The sequence below is a fragment of the Cnephaeus nilssonii genome, assembly GCF_951640355.1.
Source record: "Cnephaeus nilssonii genome assembly, chromosome: 15".
In the NCBI taxonomy this organism is placed as follows: domain Eukaryota; kingdom Metazoa; phylum Chordata; class Mammalia; order Chiroptera; family Vespertilionidae; genus Cnephaeus; species Cnephaeus nilssonii.
The window spans coordinates 56,717,689-56,740,280 of record NC_137086.1 but is presented as its reverse complement, the minus strand read 5'-3'; the positions used below and the strand labels follow the sequence as shown (position 1 = coordinate 56,740,280).

General features: G+C 39.5%; 1 protein-coding gene across 4 annotated transcripts in view; it reads left to right on the top strand.

Annotated features, from left to right (window-relative positions):
* The window catches only part of ZC3H6 (zinc finger CCCH-type containing 6), a gene marked incomplete at its 5' end in the record, with an annotated part of 65,525 nt that overhangs the window by 42,135 nt on the left and 798 nt on the right, over positions 1 to 22,592 (top strand). For 2 of the 4 annotated variants that reach the window (XR_013814679.1, XR_013814680.1), the window contains 6 exons: positions 527 to 638; positions 5,181 to 5,290; positions 5,681 to 5,934; positions 6,492 to 6,982; positions 7,558 to 7,791; positions 13,619 to 22,550. Coding sequence is in view for 1 of the 4 variants with exons in the window: in XM_079792634.1 (XP_079648760.1) it covers positions 527 to 638; positions 5,181 to 5,290; positions 5,681 to 5,934; positions 6,492 to 6,982; positions 7,558 to 7,791; positions 13,619 to 15,081 (2,664 nt within the window). Of the gene's footprint in view, positions 1 to 526; positions 639 to 5,180; positions 5,291 to 5,680; positions 5,935 to 6,491; positions 6,983 to 7,557; positions 7,792 to 13,618; positions 22,570 to 22,592 lie in introns of those variants that run through there. The other 2 variants (XR_013814678.1, XM_079792634.1) reach the window with 2 other exon arrangements.

Here is a 22,592-nt window from a genome sequence, read left to right as displayed (position 1 = left end):
CTTTTAAATTTAAACCTTTTTTGGGGGTGGGGTGTAGTTTTTCATTTCTCATTTTAGTTGTAATAAAACTGGTTCTTCACAATGTAACTCATGGAAATACTATACATCAGAACTCATTTAATTATATTTTGGGATGATGTAATTTGTTGAAATCAGATTTTATTTAATAAACACAGACTGTGTGGCAAGTACTGTTCAAAGTGGATTACTAATATTAAATGTTTGAATCTTTATAGCAACCCTAGAAAGTAGTTACTATTATTGACCCATTGTAAACACGGCCACACCAGATGGTTAAATTAGTCCCCATAGTAGCTCAGCTAGACATGGTGAGTGGGCAGATGCCCCTGAGCCAGCACTGTGCTGCCTTTGCACATACTAGTAGCCACACCCACCATCTTGGGCAAAAACTCTTAAGACTGAAGATATAACTATAGTTCCGCTATGAAATGCCATGGAGAAAATTCAATTCAATTGTTTCTTTTTTTTTCTCTTTGTTTCCTCCTTTCTTTTCTTTTTGGAACAGGGAGATCAATGTAAATTTGATCATGATGCAGAGTTGGAGAAGAGGAAAGAGATCTGCAGATTTTATTTACAAGGATATTGTACAAAAGGGGAGAACTGCATTTACATGCATAATATCCTTTACTGAAAATATGTTAACCAAAATATTGAGGTTTGAAAGAATAATTGAGGGTTTGAAAAACCTAGAAAGCCTAGTTTGGTTTTAAATTTAAAACAACACATTACATAAACTAAGTCTAGTCAGCCTTTGTACTTAAGAAGGGCAAGCTGATTTTTATTCTTTAGGGAAATGAAATAAATAACTTCCCTGTGGAAAAAAAATCTGTGAAATAAAGGTACTTTGTATCTAATATACACTTATAAGTATTTCAATAGCATGTGTTTCCTGAAAGAGTTGGCAAAATACAGGGTGTCCCCAAAAAATGTATACATGCTTTAACAGCTGATAGCTCAATTTTGAAAATGAAATATATTTTAATAAATACTGTCTTTATAATCATTCAAAGTGTGTGTCTACATTTTTGGGGATACCCTGTATTTATGTTATGACTTTATTATTTTTACTTAGGTTCATAAGCAACAAATTGTCATTGTTAAACATTAATAAAATCAAAGTCTCATCAAATCTTACCCCCCAAAAAAATAAAAAATAAAAAATAAATCTTACCCCCAATTATCACTGTATATTCTTCCTCAGTTCTTTCTTTGGAAATCGATACATCTAAATTATACTCCTGCCCTACTCAAATTGGTATTTCACTATATGTTTATAGTTCCTTAATATATGTGTATGTGTGTGTGTGTGTACACACAGAGAGAGAGAGAGAGAGAGAGAGGACATGTGCTGGTGGACTAATGGAGCCTTTCTCCCTCAGACTGAAACTCCATCTTTATTATGATGAAATGTTATGTATATGGTTTTGTTCTAGAGTTTCTGTTTGGCTCCATGGTCTGTTCGTCTTCATATCTCTGCTGCTTTGATGAGATTATTTCTGCCTCATCAGCACACTTGATATTTGGTAGATTTTCATGTTTATTTTTCCAGATACAATTTAAAATAGTCTTGTCTAGTTCAAAAACAATGTAAAAAAAGTAAAAAATTCCTGTTATCATTTATCTAAATGTACAGATAAAGCCATACAAATACCAGAGAAGTGTGTGGATGGGTTCCTTTATACTCCAGAACAGAAGTATGACTTAAAATTCAGAAGCAATGAGAGAAAAGACTGAAAAATTAACAGCATAAAAAATTTTTAATTTTACATGACAAATACATGACATAAGCCAAGTAAAAGATAAATAATAAAATGGGAAAAGTTGTTTGCAACTTATATCATAAAAAGTTTGATATATGAGCTTCTAAAATTTGAGAAGAAAAATGGGGCAAGGCGTACAGATAATTCATAGAGAGAAATGCAAATGATCCAATACATGTAAAGATGCTCAATCCTATATATATACATATATATATAAAAGGCTAATATGCAAAGTGTCCCCTTAGGAGTTCGACTGGGAGACTGGGAGTTCAATCACTCACTGTGACGTGTTGCTGGCCCCCAGGGGGCGGCGCGGAATGAAGGGCCCCTACCCGTGCACCAATTGCGTGCCCTGGGCCTCTAGTTCATAATAAGAGAAATGCAATTTATCTATGCCCAAGATACTATTTGCAGTTATCGGATTTGCAAAAATACTCCCTCCCCCCCCCCCCAAAAAAAACGGGACAACAAAAATTGCTAGCAAGGCTGTGATAAAATAGACACACTCAGACTTCGTTGGCAGAAATTCAAAATGGGGCCACCCTTGTGGAGGAGAGCAGGGCTGTGTTGGCACAATTACACACGACTTCACCCTCTGACATAGTGTTCCTACCATTTTGCATATTTTGGTGAATTAATAGATTTGGGCAGTGATTACTGATGGCTGTTAAAACCATAAGGTGAAAAGTTGACAAGAAGTTTTATAATTAATGAATGGGACTGACAACACCTGCTCCAACCCATCAGCCATAGCACTAAAAAGAAACAACTGGGCATCAAATGCCTCTTGATGCAATCGGGAGTATTTATTTTAACATCAGTGACAAATGTTAAAATTAACAAATAAATGATAAAAAAAATAAAAGGGGAGGGGAACTTATATAGATCAATTAAGGAACTTGAGATACATGTTAACCAGATGCAATTTGCGGACCATATTTGGATCCTAATCTGAACAAAGCAATTATAAAAAAAGCTTTTTTTGAAACAGTCTAAAATATTTGTATATTGACGGGATAGTAGAGATAAAATTAAAATATTAATTTTTCATATTGATGACAGGTTGTGATTGTTAAGAAAATATTCTTTATCTGTTTGAAATAAACATGGAAATATCCACAGATTAAATGTGTTTGGAATATGCTTTGAATACTCCAGTGTTTTTTGATGGAGAGGTGTGAGGAGAGTATGGGGTGGCATAGATCACACAAAATTGCCAGGTGATGAAATTGAACTTACACAGGCAGCCAGAGGGAGCTCATTGTATTATTCGCTTTGCTTTGGTATATGTTTGATAATTTTCAAGTTAACCTTTTAAAAAATTCCAAGTAATCTCATTCTTCAGGAATAATTATGCTAACAATACGGCATAAAGTCTTTTGGATATTTTTCTAAGATGGGATGTATACATTTGTGAATGGATGGATGTATAAATTTAAACATCATTTTTATAAAAATGTGATCAAGCTATGATTGTGAAGGTTGTATCTTTATTTAACATTTACATCTTTACTTCATATTTTGATATATGATGTGCAAGGCCTAATTTTTTCCAAATGGTTAACTCATTGTCTCATCTTCAGTGAATTAAAGTGTCACCTTTACCAGAGCCTAAATTTCCCTGTGTGCTCAGTTCAGCTTCTATACTACTATTATACATGATGCTATTTGACCAGTCCCCTCTATAAGAGTATGGTTAATAGTTAGTAGGGCAAACAATCTTCTTTTCCTGATTAAAATGTTATAATAAATGTGTCTTATTCAAGAAAAAGAAAACAGCCTGGCCAGGTTGCTCAATGGTTAAGCATCAACCCAGGAATCAAGAGGCTGCTTAATGCTGGGGGTCTTAATCCAGCATCTAGAAGGGTTCAGGAATCTGAGAAGGCACTGTGTGTAAATTGATTAAAGAGTCCAGAGACGAAACATAATTTTGGAAGGCATTATGAGGAGCCAGAGAATACTTAGCTAAAGGAACTAAATTCTCCTTGTCTTAGAACTCCTTGCTTTTTACTAACACAAATTGTCCTAATGCAAAGTAGATACACATCAAAGGCCAGGGTTTAGTATACAGAATCCATTGTCAGATTGGAAGAATTGCCTATGGCTGTTCAGGTGTTTGGCCAGTAGTAGGCAATGACATGTTGATTGAGATGCCCTTAGCTGTCTGGCAGCAAGCAGTCAATTTATGCATCCTTTTCAGGTTTGGGGAAATGCCCTCAGCCATCTCCAGATGATTTCAGCCCTGCTGACGTGCTGGAATTGGCTTCTGGCAGCTACTGGTTCAATTCCCTGTCAGGGCACATGCCTGGGTTGCAGACTCAATCCTCAGTACAGGGTATGCAGGAGGCAGTCAGTGATTCTCTCTCATCATTGATGTTTCTCTCTTTCCCTCTCTCTTCCTCTCTGAAATCAATAAAAAAATATTTTTTTAAAAAGAAAACATTTTTTTCAGATCTGACATATTTCTTTAGAAACCAGACACCTTATTACTCTGTTTCTAAAAGCTTTCAGTCTATCCTTACAGTTTTCCCTACAGTCATACCATCTGTAAATATAATAATTTATACCTCCTGTTTTAATTGTATTGGCTACATGTCCAGAATAATGTTAAATAGTAATGATTAGGGCAGACATAGTACACAGTTTTAATGATAATTTTCTTTTGCTTTAGCTTGTGGCTATAGTTTTAAGATAGATTTTTTTAAAAAATCAAGTTAAGTATATTCTTACTTTACTAAGAGGTTTTTTTTTTAATCAAATGAGGACTTTGAATTTTATTAGTCACCGTTTGCACTTGCTAAGATAATCGTGTAATTTTTCTCTTTTGAACTTATCAATGTGATGATTATAGTAATAAATTTCCTAAAACCATCCAGGAATTCTCTCTGAACATATGCCATGTGAAAATGATGTATTTTTCACCATACTTCTAGAATTAATATTTTCTTTAGAAATTTGTTTCCAAAGCCTTAGGTGACTAATCTTTAAGTCAGACTAGCCTGTAGCTCTCATTATTGGGTTAACTTTATCATGACATATCAAGCCCATTATTCTTAATAGGTATGAGTTCTTGCTATAAAATGTATTTGTTCTGCATAATATTTTATTTTATTGTGGAAAGTAACAGGGCTTGCATAAATATTATAAATATTATAACCATTATAAATATTTTTCTTTTAAGATTGTTTTCTAGTTGTAATAGAGTAAGAGAGATTTTAAATTTTTGAATATTTTGCTACATAACAAATATTTCATCTTAAAATAAATTATCTGATGTGATTATAGAAAATTCAGTACAGTATATAATTATAGAGTCTTGTTGATTCAGCACTTATGTTTTTTGGCTTAAAATATTAGAATTTTATGTTATTTGGTCTGTTCCTTAATATTTTTATTTACGTGAATTTCCATGCAAGTTCTATCATAGTGGAGCAAAATGTTACCAAGGAGACAAGTGTAAATTTTCACATGATGATTTAACTAAAGAAACGAAGAAACTTTTGGACAAAGTAAGTAATGTTTTTGTTCCTTGATTGTTAAGTCTCTCTACAGATTCATTTGACTTGAATCATGTTTTATAAAACTGCTAATAAGTCATGGATTTGTTATTTCATGTTTTATTGATACAGTGTTTTAGAAAAGCAGAAATATTGGGCTAGGAATTAAGAATCTTTTATTCTGATCCTTGTTCTGCAGTTAAAAAACTAGTTTACTTGGAGAAATATCCTTTACCTCTTTGACCTTCATTCTCTTTATCAAAATGAGTTAGCTGTGTGTCACCCATGCAACTTAATGTTATATTTTCCTATTACTAGAACTAATTTACTGAACTCTTCACAGTTTTAAATGTGAAGACGATAGTTTGTTTTTATGTGGTAATCTTTGCCAATTATTTTCAGGTGTTGAACACTGAAGAGGACCCCACAAATGAGGATGAAAGAGAGTTAGAAGAACTTAGGAAGTGCGGCATAACCCCTCTTCCCAAACCACCTCCAGGAGTGGGGCTCCTGCCAACCCCACCAGAGCACTTTCCCTTTTCTGATCCTGAGGATGATTTTCAGGCAGATCTCTCTGATGATTTCAAGAAAATTCCATCTCTTTTTGAAATAGTTGTAAAACCTACTGTGGACTTAGCACATAAGATTGGGAAGAAGTAAGTTAAAATTTTCAAAAACAGTGGCATTTTCTCACTAGAAATTCTTATTAAGAAACTAACTTGGGTCCGTGTTAATCATGTAAGCTCAGGTAGAGATAGCAGCTGTCTGGCACACACCTGATTGCTCCTTCCCACGTCCTCTTTGTCCCTGTCCTCTGCTGCCTCCCCTTGGCTTTCTCTATAGAATCCTGAGCCAGCTTCAAACCTCCTCACAGTGATGAGGACTAGAAGAAAGAGAACCAGTCAAAACATTTATCTGTGGGTGATGGGATTAGGGGTGTTTCTTATTTATCTTTGTACTTTCTGCATTTTTTAAAAGCAGTAATGAAGACGATTTAGAACAACCGTTAATCAGCAATTTAGAAAACTATGGGCTAAAACAAAGGCAGGATGCACATGTTGGTACTTCCAGTTAAAGGTAATATGGAATAAATGGCTTCTTAGATACAGACTATTCTCTTCTGATATAGAAAACACATGTAAACATTTAAAAATGTGACATTCTTGTTTGCCTCTTTTCTTTGAACTAAGAAATAATATTCTTCTGTCTACAGACCACCAGCATTTTATAGCAGTGACTCGCCACCAGGACCACAATTTCAGGAAAGCAGCCCACATCCTCAGCATATCTACAGCTCTGGGTCAAGTCCAGGTCCCGAACCTAATATGTCTCAGGGACACAGTATTCCTGTGATGCACTCAGACTCCCCTAGACATCATCCATGTGCAGGACCTCCTGGCCTACAAGTGCCACAGAGCCCACCTTTGCCACCTGGTCCACATGGAGCTGGAGTAATTGTTCAACCAGATGCACCTTTGTCAGTACCAAGTATGAGTGGTGCTTACCATTGCCCAGGCTTTCCAGAACACATGATGCAAGTACCCAGAGAGAAACATGGTTCTCCAGGCTCATCACACCTGCAAGGTTCTGGTGAAATGCAGCTCAGCACCAGTTATGAGTCCCTACAAAACCCCGCTGAATTTTATGAGAATTACTATTCTCAGCATGGTGCACCTAATTTTCAGCCACCCAGTAACTCTAATGGTAAGTTTACCTTTCAGAATAACTCAAGCTAAATATTTGGAGTCTTTTATCTTTCATTGAAAGGATGATAAGAAAGTATGTTTTAAATAAAGCTAAGTGAAGACAAACCTAAGTAAAATGTGATAAAATTGAGACCTTAAAATATGTTTTAACTTTTTTTTGTTAATTCCCACCCGAGGATATTTTTTCCACTGATTTTTAGAGAGTGGAAAGAGGGAAGGAGGGAGAAAGAGAAAAACATCAATGTGAGAGAAACACATTGATTGGTTGTCTTCCAACCAGGGCCAGGATCAAACCTGCAACCCATGCACATGCCCTTGACTGGTAATCAAACCCGAGACCCTTCGATCATGGGCCCATGCTCTAACCACTGAGCAGTACCAGGGAAGGCTTCAAATTTAAACATTGTAACAATAGAACTTAAATAACTTTTTTAAATATTTACAATCACATAATAATTTTCTAATCAAATGTGATTATTAATTAGTAGGGCTTCAATTTCTTAGAACTCACAGTGGTACTCTATCATGGAATATTGTGCTTAAATCAATGTCTGTTTCTTATTATGTGTGCAGATGGGATGTGGCATGGTGAGTTTACTCAGCATCAGCCTCCCATTGTTCAAGACTCACCTAACCGTGGGAGTGGGTGTGATGGCAGCGGCAGCATGACAGGCCATGACCCCCTGCCTGCACCAGGTCTCCTCCCTGCAGTGCAGAGAGCTCTTTTTGTCAGACTTACTCAGAAATACCAAGAAGATGAAGAACCAAGCAGCACCCAACCTCAGAGGGCACCCAGCAAAGAAGAAGGTATGTCATGTTATTTTTTCATAATGCTGCAAAGAATAGTGTCATGCAAGTGTCTGAGTCCATGTTTTTAATTCTTTTGGAATATACCGAGGAGTGGACTTGCCGGGTCATTTGTTAACTCTATGTTTAACTTTTTGAGGAACCACCAAATTTTTCCACAGTGGCTGCATCATTTTACATTCCCACCAGCAATGTAGGAGGGTTGCACTGTCACTATATTCTCACCTACACTTATTTTCTCTTTATGGAATTATTATTTTAGCCATCCATGTAGGTATGAAGTGATACTTCATTATGATTTTGATTTGCATTTCCCTAGTAGATGTGTCACATGTTATGATACAGCATCTCACCTGTTTGGGTCACTCAGTTCCTAAAATGGTCTTGAATAGATTAAAGTTTGAAAAATGAGTTTCTCTGAACTATCTATCATATTTCCAGCTTACTTCATAGCTCCTTTCTTTTGGGGATTGTTTGTGGTTTCCATACCACGGTATATTAGCAATTAATTGCAGGGTGGTTAACTTGAACCAGTGATTAGATCTGAAATTAGAGTGCAAGGCCTAAGTGAGCAGACTTGCTATTAAGGCCTTTTTATTTTGGAAGACAATAAATAGAAAAGGAATAAGACACCTTCTAGTTCAGGAATTTTGACTTCTAGACCAAGCTCAGAACAATTCAGTTATTAGAGGAATGTTTATGGGCCTAGACTACACTTCAGATTCTGCTATTTTATTAAGGAATATTATCCTATATAATAAAAGCATAATATGCCAAGTGTCTGGTCGTCCATTCAACCAATCAAAGCATAATATGCTAATGATATGCTAAGGGCGCTCAACTGCTTGCTGTGATGTACACTGACCACCAGGGGGCAGATGCTCCAACTGGTAGGTTAGGTTGCAGCTGGGGTCCGACTGATCAGGACTGAGTGAGAGGGACCAGACACGCCCTGGAGCCCTCCTGCAATCCCTCTGCTGGCCAACCTCCCCCATCCCTCTCCAGCCCCGATCATGCACCAGTGGGGTCCCTCAGCCTGGCCCTGTGCCCTCACACAATCCGGGACCCCCCCAGGGGATGTCAGAGAGCCAACAGCCTGATCCCACAGGCCAGGCTGAAGGAGCTCCCAGGTGCATGAATTTGTGCACTGAGCCTCTAGTTTTTAATATAAAAGATAATATGGAGACACTAAGTTCACCTTAGTGTTTTCAATGTTGATAAGTGTACAGCATCTAGTTAATTTAATTAAGGAGAGAAAAGTTTAAAGCATCCAGTTCTTATGAATTACAAAATTGGTGGCCATCCTTAAACATAAAATTTATTAGTAACTATCTAAAACTATAACAGTAGGAAGCTACAAGATATTACATAAATAGTCATTATGTCTTCAAATAAGGTAACATTAATTCTTCATTTATTTAATATCACAGGGAAATGAGGGATACCTAATAACTTAATTTCCTGTACAATTTATATTTATTCCTTTAAGTGCTAAAACTTAATTTAAAAAAAACAACCATTTAACAGTCAACTTTTTTTTTTAAATATATTTTATTGATTTTTTACAGAGAGGAAGGGAGAGGGATAGAGAGCTAGAAACATCGATGAGGGAGAAACATCGACCAGCTGCCTTCTGCACAACCCCTACTGGGGATGCGCCCGCAACCAATGTACATGCCCTTGACCGGAATCGAACCTGGGACCTTTCAGTCCGCAGACCGACGCTCTATCCACTGAGCCAAACCGGTTTCGGCTAACAGTCAACTTTTTATAGTCTTACAGAGTTTTATGTTTTCATAAGCAAGAGAATAACTTTTCTAGATGATATAAAATTTTATATTATAATATTATACAACTGGTGACTTTTATAAAATTTTAATGCCTTTATAAATCGTATCTGTCCCTTGATAAAAAGCTGTTACTCATCATTTCCTATATAATATTTGCTTCCTGTTGGCCTCTGCTGTTCTACTTTCCTTCTATTCTATATTCATTCTCATCCCAAAAGGGATTTGACTGCTTATTAAATATATTCATATGAAAGTGAGACTAAAATAGCATCTTCCCTCTTTGGGTCAGGTAACAACTTCTGTGAGGAACATTACTCTACAGAAATATTTAAAGTGAATTGCAAGCCCAGCTCTGGGCTTCCTGGAGGTCCAAGAGAAGAAGGAAAGAGAGCTAGAATCTAGACTTGGTTTTCCCAGACCTTGAGATACCAATAAAACCTTTTGCTATTGTGACATAGTGTATTCTATATGAAGACACATCCCCACCCTAAACACCATTGCTTGCTTTGTGAGCACTGCTCTGTTCAAACTAAGAGGGTAACACTAGAGTTCCATGAAGTAGAAACACATTAGTAAGCAGTGCAAGGAGATAAAATAAGAATATCTGCAATGGCCTATTGATCTGGGATATTCTAGGGTGGTGTGTATGAGTGTGTGTGTCCAACTTAGTGTCAACCTATATGTGTCTGGATGGAGAGGAAGGAGACTCACCCTACCATACCTTCTATTCATTGTGCGCAACACACGAGGGATAAACAGACTTTAGGAGTAAGGCCCAAAGTGTTCTCATAAAGGTCAAGTATATAAACTTTAGGGTGTTAGTTTTGTTTGATATTGTTAATTTAGTGCTGGAATAGTTAATATAGTCACATAGGTCAAATATCTAAAACTGTAGTAAAATACAAATGAAAAGTCTGCACCTCACCCCTCATTTGCTCAGTACCCATGGCTTCCTTAAGTGTCATTATTAGTGCTTTCTTTGTTTTCTTTCCAAACATATTTTTATCAAAATAAATCCAGAGCTTAAGGATTGCTTGAATTAAGGAGATCCAAATCCTTTTATTCTTTTTTAAAAAATAAATCTTTATTGTTCAGATTATTACAGGTGTTCCTCTTTTTTTCCCCCCATAGCTCCCCTCCTCCTGATTCCCCACCCCACCCCATGCCCTTACCCCCCGCCACTGTCTTCATCCATAGGTGTAAGATTTTTGTCCAATCTCTTGCCGCACCCCTCACACCCCCTTCCCCCTGATAATTGTCAGTCCACTCCCTTTCTATGTCTCTGATTCTGTTATATTCATCAGTCCATTCTGTTCATGAGATTTTTTATTCACTTGATTTTTAGATTCACTTGTTGGTAGGTATGTATTTGTTGTCATTTTGTTCATAATTTTTATCTTTACCTTTTTCTTCTTCTTCCTCTTCTTAAAGAATACCCTTCAGCATTTCATATAATCCTGGTTTGGTGGTGATGAACTCCTTTAGCTTTTTCTTGTCTGTGAAGCTCTTTATCTGACGTTTAATTCTGAATGATAGCTTTGCTGGGTAGAGTAATCTTGGTTGTAGGTTCTTGCTGTTCATCACTTTGAATATTTCTTGCCACTACCTCTGGCCTGCATAGTTTCTGTTGAGAAATCAGTTGACAGTCATCTGGGTACTTCCTTGTAGGTAACTAACTGTTTTTCTCTTGGTGCTTTCAAGATTCTCTCTTTGAAAAAAAAAAAGATTCTCTCTTTGTATTTTGCCCTTGACATTTGAATTATGATGTGTCTTGGTGTGGTCCTCTTTGGATTCCTCTTGTTTGGGGTTCTCTGCGCTTCCTGGACTTGTAAGTCTATTTCTTTCACCAGGTAGGGAAAGTTTCCTGTCATTTCTTCTAATAGGTTTTCAATATTTTGCTCTCTCTCTTCTTCTGGCACCCCAATAATTCGGATGTTGGTACGCTTAAAGTTGTCCCAGAGGCTCCTTACACTATCTTCATATTTTTGGATTCTTTTTTCTTTTTGTTTTTCTGGTTGGGTGTTTTTTGTTTCCTCATATTTCAGATCTTTGGTTTGATTCTTGGGGTCCTTTGATCTACAGTTGAATTTCTGTATATTCTTTATTTCAGACAGTGCATGCTTAATTTCTGAGTGGTCCTTTTCCATTTTTTGGCATTCTCATTAAGGTCCTTGAAGGTCTCACTAAGCTCCTCGGAGGTCTCATCAAGTTTCTCGGCATTTTTTAGAAGATTCTTGAGTAACCTTATAAATGTGGTTTTGGCCGACACTGGTTTGGCTCAGTGGATAGAGCGTTGGCCTGCGGACTGAATGGTCCCGGGTTCAATTCCAGTCAGGGGCATGTACATTGGTTGCGGGCACATCTCCAGTAGGGTGTGTGCAAGAGGCAGCTGGTCGATGTTTCTCTCTCATTGATGTTTCTAGCTCTCTATCCCTCTCCCTTCCTCTCTGTAAAAAATCAATAAAATATATATTTTTTTTAAATGTGGTTTTGAACTCTATGTCCAGTAGTTTGCTTTCCTCCATTTCTTTCATTCGTGACATGTTTCTTTGTCTCCGCATTTTGCTGCTTCCCTGTGTTGATGGAGTGGTTTTCTGTGGTAGGTGACCTATAGGTTCCAGTGGTTCAGCCTCTGTGGACACTCTTGGTGTACCCCTTTGTGGGCTGAGTGGAAAGTCTTGGTGTAGTTAAGCCTTGATTGCTGTTGGTACACTGGGAGGAATTGACCTCTAGGCCAATTAGCTGTGAGGACCCGCTGTGTCTATAATGGAAGAACTGCTGTCCTGGAGACACACTTATGGGGCAGGACTTGCTTCGTGGGGCTTTGGTGCTCACTGAGTCTGCCTCGAATATGTCACTTATGGATGTGAGAAGTTGAAATCTGGTGTCGTCTCACACTGACCACTAGGTACACTGGCTTCTGGATCTCCAATGGGGTGCAGGTCAGCTACTGTCTGAGGCCACCCAGCAGGAGCTACAGCGAGAACTACAGTTTTCTCTTCTTTGCTTGGGGTTTGGAGGTTTTGGAGCTGTCTGACCAGAGCTGTAGTTTGTTAGATTAAGCTACGATAGGGCAGGCCATTTATATGCAAAAGCCACTGCGTGGAGCTTGGGTGGGTTTGTAGATTGTGCAGGGCGGGGGCTCTAGGCTAGGGCGTGGCAAACAGCGATGGCTGCCAGTCAGCCGTCTCTGCGTCTCCTAATTTCCAAGTCCCCACATCCCGCGCCCCAGTGCAATAAACAATGATTGCTGCACGCAGCTCTGCAAGCAAGCCACCCTCACTTTCCGACCTGATGGCAGACAGTCCAGCTTCTCCCTGTAGGAGTTTGGGTCCCCAGTGTCTCCCCAGAAACTGGAGTTCAGAGTAATCGGGAGCTTGTCTCCCTTCGGGTTGAATAAAGCAGCACACCCAGTCTCCCGCCGCCAGCCCGATTCGCGCACCTCCGTACCTCAGCTTTTCAGCACTTGTGCACGTCTCTATGCTCTTTTCTCTTTCCTTCTAGTTGTAGAACTTCCACTCAGCCAGCTTTCCCATGGTTCTGGGTGATAGACGTTTTGTCTTTTAGTTATAGTTTTGAAATTGTTGTGTGAGGCAGCAGTTTAGGTGTTTACCTATGCCGACATCTTGGTTTGCCCCTCCTTTTAGTCTTCTGTCCCCAGAGTATTTTGCCTTCACCCTGTTACATACACCACACATGCTCTGAGTTCCCCTGCCCAATTGGCAGGAAAGGCCCTGGCTGTCTCTGGCTGGAAGGACTTGCACATGTTCCAGTATCCCAGCTCTGTCTTTCCAGAGTATAATAACCAAATTGATTGTCACATCCTGCCTTGTTCCAGTGTTGAAACTCTATGATGGCATTGTCTTTCTGGTACATAGGGCGATACCCAACCAACTGAACCACACTGGCCAGGGACCGTGATGCATTGTCTTGAAGTTAGGCTACACTTATTTCAGAAGTAGCGTGTGCTTTTTTATCTTAATTCAGGCCAAATCTGCATGCCTCATTATTTATAATAAGTCTTTGTCTGCATTTAGATGATCCTGTTAACTGGTATTCCAGTAGTGAAGAGGAAGAAGGGAGCAGTGTCAAGGCAATACTGAAAACCTTACAGAAACAAACAGAAACTTTAAGGAGTCAGCAGCAGTCTTCCTTGGAACTCAGCACTCCTACTGATCCAAGACTTGCTAAAGAGAAGAGTAAAGGGAACCAGGTTGCTGACCCTCGACTTAGAACCATCCCAAGACAAGACATTAGAAAATCTTCTGAGTCTCCCGCACCGGGTCTCAGACTCGTGTGGGATCCGAGGAAACCAAGAGGAAACGGAAGTGGGCAGGTGAGCTCCTCTGCTGGCTCAGCGAAGTGCGATTTACATCACGCACATTCCAGCGCTAATGTCAAACACAGGAGAGGAGATGAGGAGGAAGAGGACACAGAACGAGAACTGAGAGAAAAGGCTTCCTTAATACCCCTGGACTCTCCCCCCGGGGCAGTGCTCCAGGACCCACGGTCGCAGCTGAGGCAGTTCAGTCACATTAAAATGGATATCATACTCACCAAGCCCAACTTCGCAAAACACATCGTGTGGGCTCCAGAGGACTTACTTCCAGTCCCTTTACCAAAACCCGACCCCGTCTCTTCAATCAGTTTACCTCTGCCCCCTCTTATAGCTGACCAGAGGTTATGGAATTTGAAAAGCGATCTCCATCAAAGCACAGTGCCCGTGGATTCAAAATTGTCAGTCAAAGCCAAAATTAACCCAACAAACAGAGAAGGCTACCTGGAACAATTTGGGGACTTGCACAGTTCAGCAAGTAAATTGGGAGACCCCAGGCTACAAAAAAAATGTGATCCTAGACTTCACAGACTGCACAATACAGTGTCTCAGCAAGCAGTTGCGAAGGAGTCACATACACCAAAGTGTGCCCCTCACTTAGCCAGGTCAAGCCCTGGTGCATCACAGCCCTCAGCAGCAGTAACCAGCAACTCTGGGCCTGGGGTTTTGCCTCCCTACACCCCTAAACTGTCATCTTCAGCTGGTGTTCCACTGGGGACTCCAAGTTCAGTTCTCAGTGGTATTAGTTTGTATGACCCTAGGGAGCCTGGCTTATCATCTGCACCAGAGCCAGCAACGGAAAATGCAGAGAACCAGAAAAAAAGTGGTGGTTTAAAAGGCAGTGACAAAAATGAGCGCACTCCTGTAGAAGCAGTCCTGCCACAGAAAACCACTGCTGACGTGGAAGCCACTGTCCATGGGCTAGCCGACGCACAGGCCCATGTTCCCAGCAGCTCCTGTGCAGGCCAGGTCCCTGCAGTGCACAGCCTTCCTGTGCAGGCATTAACCGGCTTAATGAGACCCCAGTACAGCGATCCCAGGCAGTCCAGGCAGCTGGGACAGCTGAGCCCCACCCCAGAGGATGACCCTAGTGGGGAAACAGATGACAAATCTCTGAAAGATGTTTTTAAAACTTTTGATCCAACTGCTTCACCATTTTGCTAGCTACTGTGTAATTAAGCAGTTCTTTTCAGTCTCGTGACCATCGCAGTCCTCGCTGTTTTGTAACTGGTTTACCTCTATAGTTTATTTATTTTTAAATTATGAACACTTTTCAGCTGCTAGTATCAGAACCACATGAAGTTATATCCTCTAAAGGCTGTGGTATTTTATATAATATTTTTATAAATTTAAGAGGCTGTAGCAAGTGACATAGAAACCTATATATCATGTTAGCTTCAGTAAAAATACTTTTTTTTGTAAATAAACCATCATGAATTGAACACTCTGCCTGAATATATGCCAGTTGTCTTTCATAATCAATGTTTAGATAAATGATTACCACTTTTATATGGCTGTTCATTTCAAGCAATATGACGTATATTACTTTTGGGAAACAGTATTTTGACTAGGAACCTCTCTTGTCAACACATAACTGCTAACAAAAATGTAAAATGAAGTACAGAAAACATTTTAAATCATAGTTAGCAGAACAGTTCATATTTAAGGGCATCACTTTTATTAATGTTGGCAATATTATTTGTGTAAATGAAGCATTTGAATGTCATATCTTTTAAAAAGTATTTTATTGTATCATAGAAGTTAGAGATATATAAGTACATTGTTTTGCTAAAGTGAAAATTCCCAAGTTCTCTGGCATACCTTTTTAAAATTAATTTCGTATTAATTTTCATATTAAATAGTTATGAGTTACTGCTGTCACCTTGTGATGTTTATGTGTGCTCATGTGTTTTGTCTTTAGCAGCATAATTTATATTACTTTTTCAAATGATGTCGCTACACTAATTGTATTCATCATGACCTTGGCAATTTTTACAGACTTTTAAAAGATTTAGTGCAAGTCTATCGTGATTATTGCATTGATAATGTTTAAGTGTCCAGGTTCCATATTTTTTTAAATAACAAGAAAACACAAAGATATTGTAGTCAACTGTGTGGCTACCAATAAAAAAACTTTCAGATCTCACGTGACTGGCGTTCTATAACAGAGTTTGGAAATTTCCTAAATTGGTTAGAAATTGCATTTTTATGAAAAATAACATATTCATTTTTGTGTATTTATTGCAGTCTAAAAAAATAGCCTTGTTTTATGCATTTATTATTTATAATGGAAACAGTTTACACTGATACTGATGTCTTGAACTGAAAGGTTATGACAGTGTTTGCTGGTAACAATTTCAGCAACTTGAAAAGGAACGTTTCCTCATGAGAGATAATGAAAGTGATGGATATCAGTCCTTGGGTGAACAGCTACCCTTGAGAAGTGATTAAAAAATATACAGCAAAATGTTTCTGTAGGAACCTATGGTTTAATGTTACAGCCTGTCCTTTATGTTCACTTCCTAACCCTGCGCTCCCACAGGGTTAAGTGACCAGGACTCTGCCAAACTAAGAAGCTCGCTTTGTTCAAGGAAACGTGAATTTCTGCTATTTATATTTGGGCTACATTGTTGTCTAAAATGGCTCTGGATAATATTTTTGGGTTAAAAATGCAGTTTAAAGCCACCATAAAAAGTGTTCCCTGATTTTCTGTTCAAACAAACTTTATTATTAATTGAAAAGTCACTGAAATAGATAAAACTGATCGAAAACAAGATTTTATATATATATATAATCATATATATTAGTAGTTATATATTATACATATAATTATATTATATATGATTATATATCTTTGCTATTATATGTAGATTATATATATATATATCTTTGTTAAAGACTAAAATGTAATCCAAATCCTTAATAGAAGATATTTTTTACTACTAAGATAGATGTTAAAAAGTAAAATTTAAAAATCATTAATGCAAATAATAATGTTCATTTACTCAGTATCCTTGAATCCGTATTACATCAGCTAATGTCCTAGAAGCTATTTTACAAGAAAGTTTGGACTTACTTTCAAATTTAACTATATTTTATATGAAAATGTGTTGTTTGTGTTTAAAATAATGATTTCTATCTGTGATGCTTTTAAAATTGTAATAACATTAGCTTAGGAGATAATTCTGTTACATCCTGTCAACTGTGGTTATTTTTAAAAAGTTTATTGATTTTTAGAGAGAGAGGAAGGGAAAGGGAGAAAGAGAAACATCGATGTGAGAGAAAAACATTGATCAGCTGCCTTTTGCATGCCTCCTATTTGGGATTGTGCCCACAACCCAGGCATGTGCCCTGACCGGGAATCAAACCAGCCACCTTTCGTTCCATGGGACGCCCAACCTGAGCCACACCGGCCAGGGCCAAACTGGATTATTTTAATATTCTTTCTTTTTTCCTATTTTCTCACCAAGTTAATAATAGCCATTTTCCCCAGAGAATAAGCTCCTCTTTAAGGTGAATTGTGATATTAAAATCCATGGAATTTTATTTATACTATAGTATACTGAGAAGTATGTTATGTCCTTATTCTTAGAAGCCAAACATTTATAGATAACAGAAGTAACTTGCATCTTAAAAGAGTCTGGATTGGATTCATTGGTTGAGGTGTGACTTAACCATTCATACTGGTTTGTGACAAGTTTTATGCCTGTTCACTTTGATGTTGAATAGAGTAGGATATTCAGGATGTTGATTTTTGATATCCAGATGTTTTTCCATAACTTCTTTAGTTTTGCTCCAAACTCCTGTCTCTGGAGCTTTCCCAGTTAGGACCTCATTCTGAACCTTGAAAATGAACCAAGTGTTAAAGTGATTTCAAACTCGTTTCTGTTGGACCACTCTGTGACCCAGCCCTAGGAGCCAAACCCCAGCGTTGATACTGGGTTAGGTTTCTGTTGTCTTTAGACTTGCATAGGACTTCAAATGGTAGTTTTTATTCCTAGTCCCCTTATTTTAAAACTGGAAGAATGGTTGTTTAGTAAATAAATACTGTATGAGCATTCATATAAGTCACTTTGCTGACTTAATTAGAAGGGAGAGGGAGGAAAGGAGAACTTATGAGGACTAGAGGTTTAAAGCCCATGAATTCATATTCTTGTTCTGATATAAGTATTTCATCTCATGTCTAGTTCCTTCTCTGTGAAATGGAGATAATTCTTACTGCTCACAGGTTAGACTTAAGGAGGAAATGAATTATTTAGTATTTATAAATGTAAAATTGCTTCATAACTTTCACAAACATAATAATTACACTCCCATTAGAGTAACAAAGCCCAAAGTAACCTGCCTCTTTTGGAAAGAATATGGGTCTAAGAAAGGACGTTAGCTTAACATCCACATAATATGTAGAATATCTAATTTTTAAATGAAAACCACATTTTAAGCTATAACTTAAGCTTTTGAAAACAGGACCCATGTGTGTCTCCTTTTCTATTTTCCCATAGCAACAAGCCTAGCTCTAGGCACACCGTTGGTGCTTTGTTAACTGCTTCTCGAATGCTTCTCACAATCCATCCAGGCTTAGATTTTCAGGTGCTATCAACTATTAGGGCAGATGTGGCAAAGCCATTCTTTGATTGCATTAGAAATACAGTTCATAACTTATACCTCTTTCAGCAGACACTGGGCACATACCTTCTCCCCTCCCCCACCAACTGAACAATGTGAAGGTAGGGCTACAGCAGCTCTGCTTGGAGTTAAAAGTTTCTACAATAATTCGTAACTCTTAAGAACCCTCCAGACTTTACTTAATGGTGGAGGTTTGAATAGGTCAATAATTTATTCCTATAGATCTACAAAGGATTCTTTCTGTAACCAGAAGGAATTGCATAACTAGAGTCTTACGTTTTTACTAGAGGCCCCATGCACGAAACTCGCGCAAGAGTAGCCCTTCTTTGCCCCAGCTGCGGGCACCAGCTTCCCTCTGGCACCCAGGAACCTGAGCTTCGCTCCGGCCACCAGCATGCACCCGGGACCCGGGCTTCCCTCGCAGCCCCGGCTTCCTCCAGAAGGATGTCTGGAAGGGCATCTGGTCTAATTAACATATTGTGCTTTTATTGTTATAGATTTTAAATCTCTAGTTTCTCCCTTTGGGTTATCTTCAAAATTATGAAGATATGCCTAAGCTAATGAATTCCCAGTAGCACGGAAACGTTTTTCTCCTAACACCATGAACAGTAATTCACCTTTTCAGTCATGAATTGCACTCTAGTGTGGGCCTTGTGTCTGGTCCTTAAACACCCTCATTACTTTTTGGAACAGAACAGTCACGCTACAGTTGGCAAAACCGTTGTGTGCACAATGAAACTTACAGTTTTGTTCAGCCTTGAATCTCTTGTTTTTTTAAAGTTAGAATTTATTTTTTTATTAATATGCAGATAATTATAGCATTTTGGAAGAAAATCAGCTCTGTGAATTAATCGGGCCCATGCTTCCTGCCTCACTACTCTGTGTGTCACATACTGTTGAGTTGTCTCCGGCGACCCCACGAATGAGTGATGTGCTCAGTGTCCTGGCCCCAGCAGCCCCGCCCAGCAGCTGTAGACTCATGCCTGTGGCTTCTATTATGGAGTCTCTCCTTCTCATAGTTGGCCTTCCCCTTCTCCTGCTGCCTTCTGTTTTTCCCAACATTATTGTCTTTTCCAAAGAGCCTTCTCTTGATGTGCCTGAAATAGGACAGCTTCAGTTTTGTCATATGAGCCTCCAGTGACGTTTCAGGCTTAATTTACTCTAGGACCCACTTGTTTGTCTGTCTGGTGGCCTGGGGTATTGGTAAAGCATTCAGTCCTCCCAACTGTTTCAAGTGAATCATTTGTTTCTATCAGCCTTCTCCCTGTCCAGCTTTTGCATACGAGGGTGTGGATAGCCTCGGCTTGGTCTCTAACGACGCATCTTTGCTCTTGGTGATCTTTTCTAATTTTCTCATTGCTGCCCTTCCTAGTCTCCACCTTCTCTTGATTTCTTGGCTGCAGTCTCCATTTGAATGGATGCCTGATTGCATCAGCTAATATTTTATCAGGGGTCTGATATATAGTTTATTTAAAGGAATTAAATAGAGGACCAACTTGTTTTTAAAAATTGTTCCATCCAGACCTCCATTATGAGCAATAGCTTGGGATTAGTTGTCAGTGACAGACTATATATTTTATATGCTTTTTACAATAGAGAAGGTGGAAAATAACCATTATTGCAGGTAAGAGGTTTTAGTCCACTTCTGTGTTATATGAGTTTGCCCTCCAAGAAGTAGGATGATATTTCCTTATAAAAGTGACAATCAAGACAGTTGTTTGTATACTTAACTTGCCAAAGTTTTAAAAAACCTTCACTCTTTGCCCTAAACCCATGCTCCCCCACCCATGACTAGAAAGAGCATATCTCTAGGGTGCTAGGGCTCAGGTCACTTTGCTTTAGTCCAGGGCTTCTGTGCCTGCATGTGGCAAGGGTGCTGGTGGCAATGTGTCCTAAGACGCTGTGTGTGTGTGTGTGTGTGTGTGTGTGTGTGTGTGTGTGTGTAGGGGGGAGATGTGTCCAGACTTAGGATGGCCTATTTTCTATCAGACCCACAAGTACCATCTATGGGCTGAAATCCAGGTTAAACCTATTCAGTATGAAGTGGGATTTTTTTTAACTTCCTAGCATTATTTCAGTTCCCCAAGTTCTATCTTTCCCCAAGTTACAAATGTTGGGGAAATGCTGTCCTGTTGGTTTCACTCTGGAGGTTTTAGTAAATACCAGTTTATTAGCTTAACTACATTTTTAATCTCCTTTCTGTTCAAAAGATACCAGCAATGAGAGTATTTTGCTGAATTGATAAATTATTCTGCTTAAGGACGAGCAAATCACTTGGTAAAACCAGGAATATCTATTATTTCTTCTCACTAATAACTCTTGCAAGGTTACATTCTGTTGTTGCAAGTTTCTGTAATTTTTTTCTGTGACACCTTTCTATTGTCTGACTTTAAATAAAATGTTTCTAATAGTATCTGTCTGGCAGTGCATTGCTTTGCTTTAATACATTCATCATTTAAAGACAACGTGTAGTGGAGCCGTGTACTCATATAAGATCTTGTAAATGGAACCCACTCCTGCCTTCCTGCAAGGAGAGGGGGGTGGGCTTGGCCTCCAGTGTATCCAGCAGGAGTCTGCACGCACCACACTGACGAGCACACTGCAGGCCCTATGTCCCCATACTGCGTTTGTTCTGGGAAGAATCTCACATGAGCGGAAATTAGTTTTCTATTAAAGGATCTGAATGAGAGGTTGCTGGCAAATAGGCTGCTTAGAGCAGAGCAGGAACTCCAGGGTCAAAGTCAGATCTCCTGGCCGGAAAGGCTCAGAGAGCCTGGTCACTCTCCCCCCACATGATTGGAGCAACAACGAGGTGACTCATGCTTCCCTCAGAGGTAGGAAACCTCGTTAGAAAATGTCCTGTGGCTTCTCCTGTATGCTCAGTCAGGACGAGGGAGCCCTGGATTCAACTGTCAAGCAGCCCTGACTGTGACCACTTCTCCCCCGGAGCGGAGCGAGCACAGTCTGCCCTGCGCGAGGTCGCAGTGGACCGGTCAGGACTCGGCATCGCTTCCTCGTGGACAAAACAAGGACTCATCACTGATTTCAGACCGGCGTTTGAGTGCTCATCTGTGCCAGTGGCTGCTGAGCTACTGAGATGGGAAAGACGGGCTGCTTCCCAATGACACTGCAAAGCGAGTCCCCCGCCTCCCTGCTGTGGGGAATGTCAAAGGATCAAGCACACAGGATACATTTTAGAAGCTACAAGGAACTGAAGGAAAGGATGGTGTCTAGTGTGACTTAAGCATTCCACTCTAACCGTACGCCTCTCCGACACCTCACACGGAGGTGGCTCTGCCCTGGACCATCCTCCGCAATGGCTCATCGCTGCCCAGCATTTATGACAATTACAGTAAGTCCACTGACCTTGTAGCCTGCAGCACAGCAGATTTTCTCGAGGGCCCCAGAGTGTCCTTAATTATCCCTGGAACCACTTCTCCCAAAAGCGAGGGAAGGTAGCCTCTCAGCCTCCCGGAGGTCACCTCCTTCCTCAAAGTAGCATCAGAAAGTCACTAAAGGGGTGCTATTTTGAAGGTTATTAATGGACTTTCTCTTTTGTCTTTCCAAGTTTGCAAACTATCGCCTCATTGGCTTGTGACATCCATCCGGCTGGGACAGTGCAGAGGAGAGAAAGAGACTACTGCAGTTCGTTACAGGGACACAAAGAGAATGAAGGTAATATTCAGCTTCGATGCTCAAAGATGAGACTTTGCAGCAGTACCACAGCCTCATTTGAAGTGATGTCCAAGTCTCTTTATTCTTCCTCCAGCAGATCAGTGAGCAGGGCCCTAAAGGAGGGCCAAGCAGAGAGGGCTGGAGTGAGGGCTGGATTCCCTTTCCTCTCCTCCCTGGGAATCCTGAACAGGAGGAGGAGAGCAGGCGGGTCAGATGTGTGTGGACTGTTTCCGTGGGCGCAGTGGATGAGGAGCGTGCTGGTGCCGTGGCTGGGGTTCTGGGAGGTGACCGGTACAGAGGCCCCGTCGTTGCTGTGTGGCAGCCACACTCAGGTGAGTGTATTTTCTGTGTCCTGATTCCCCTGGGCTCTCAGT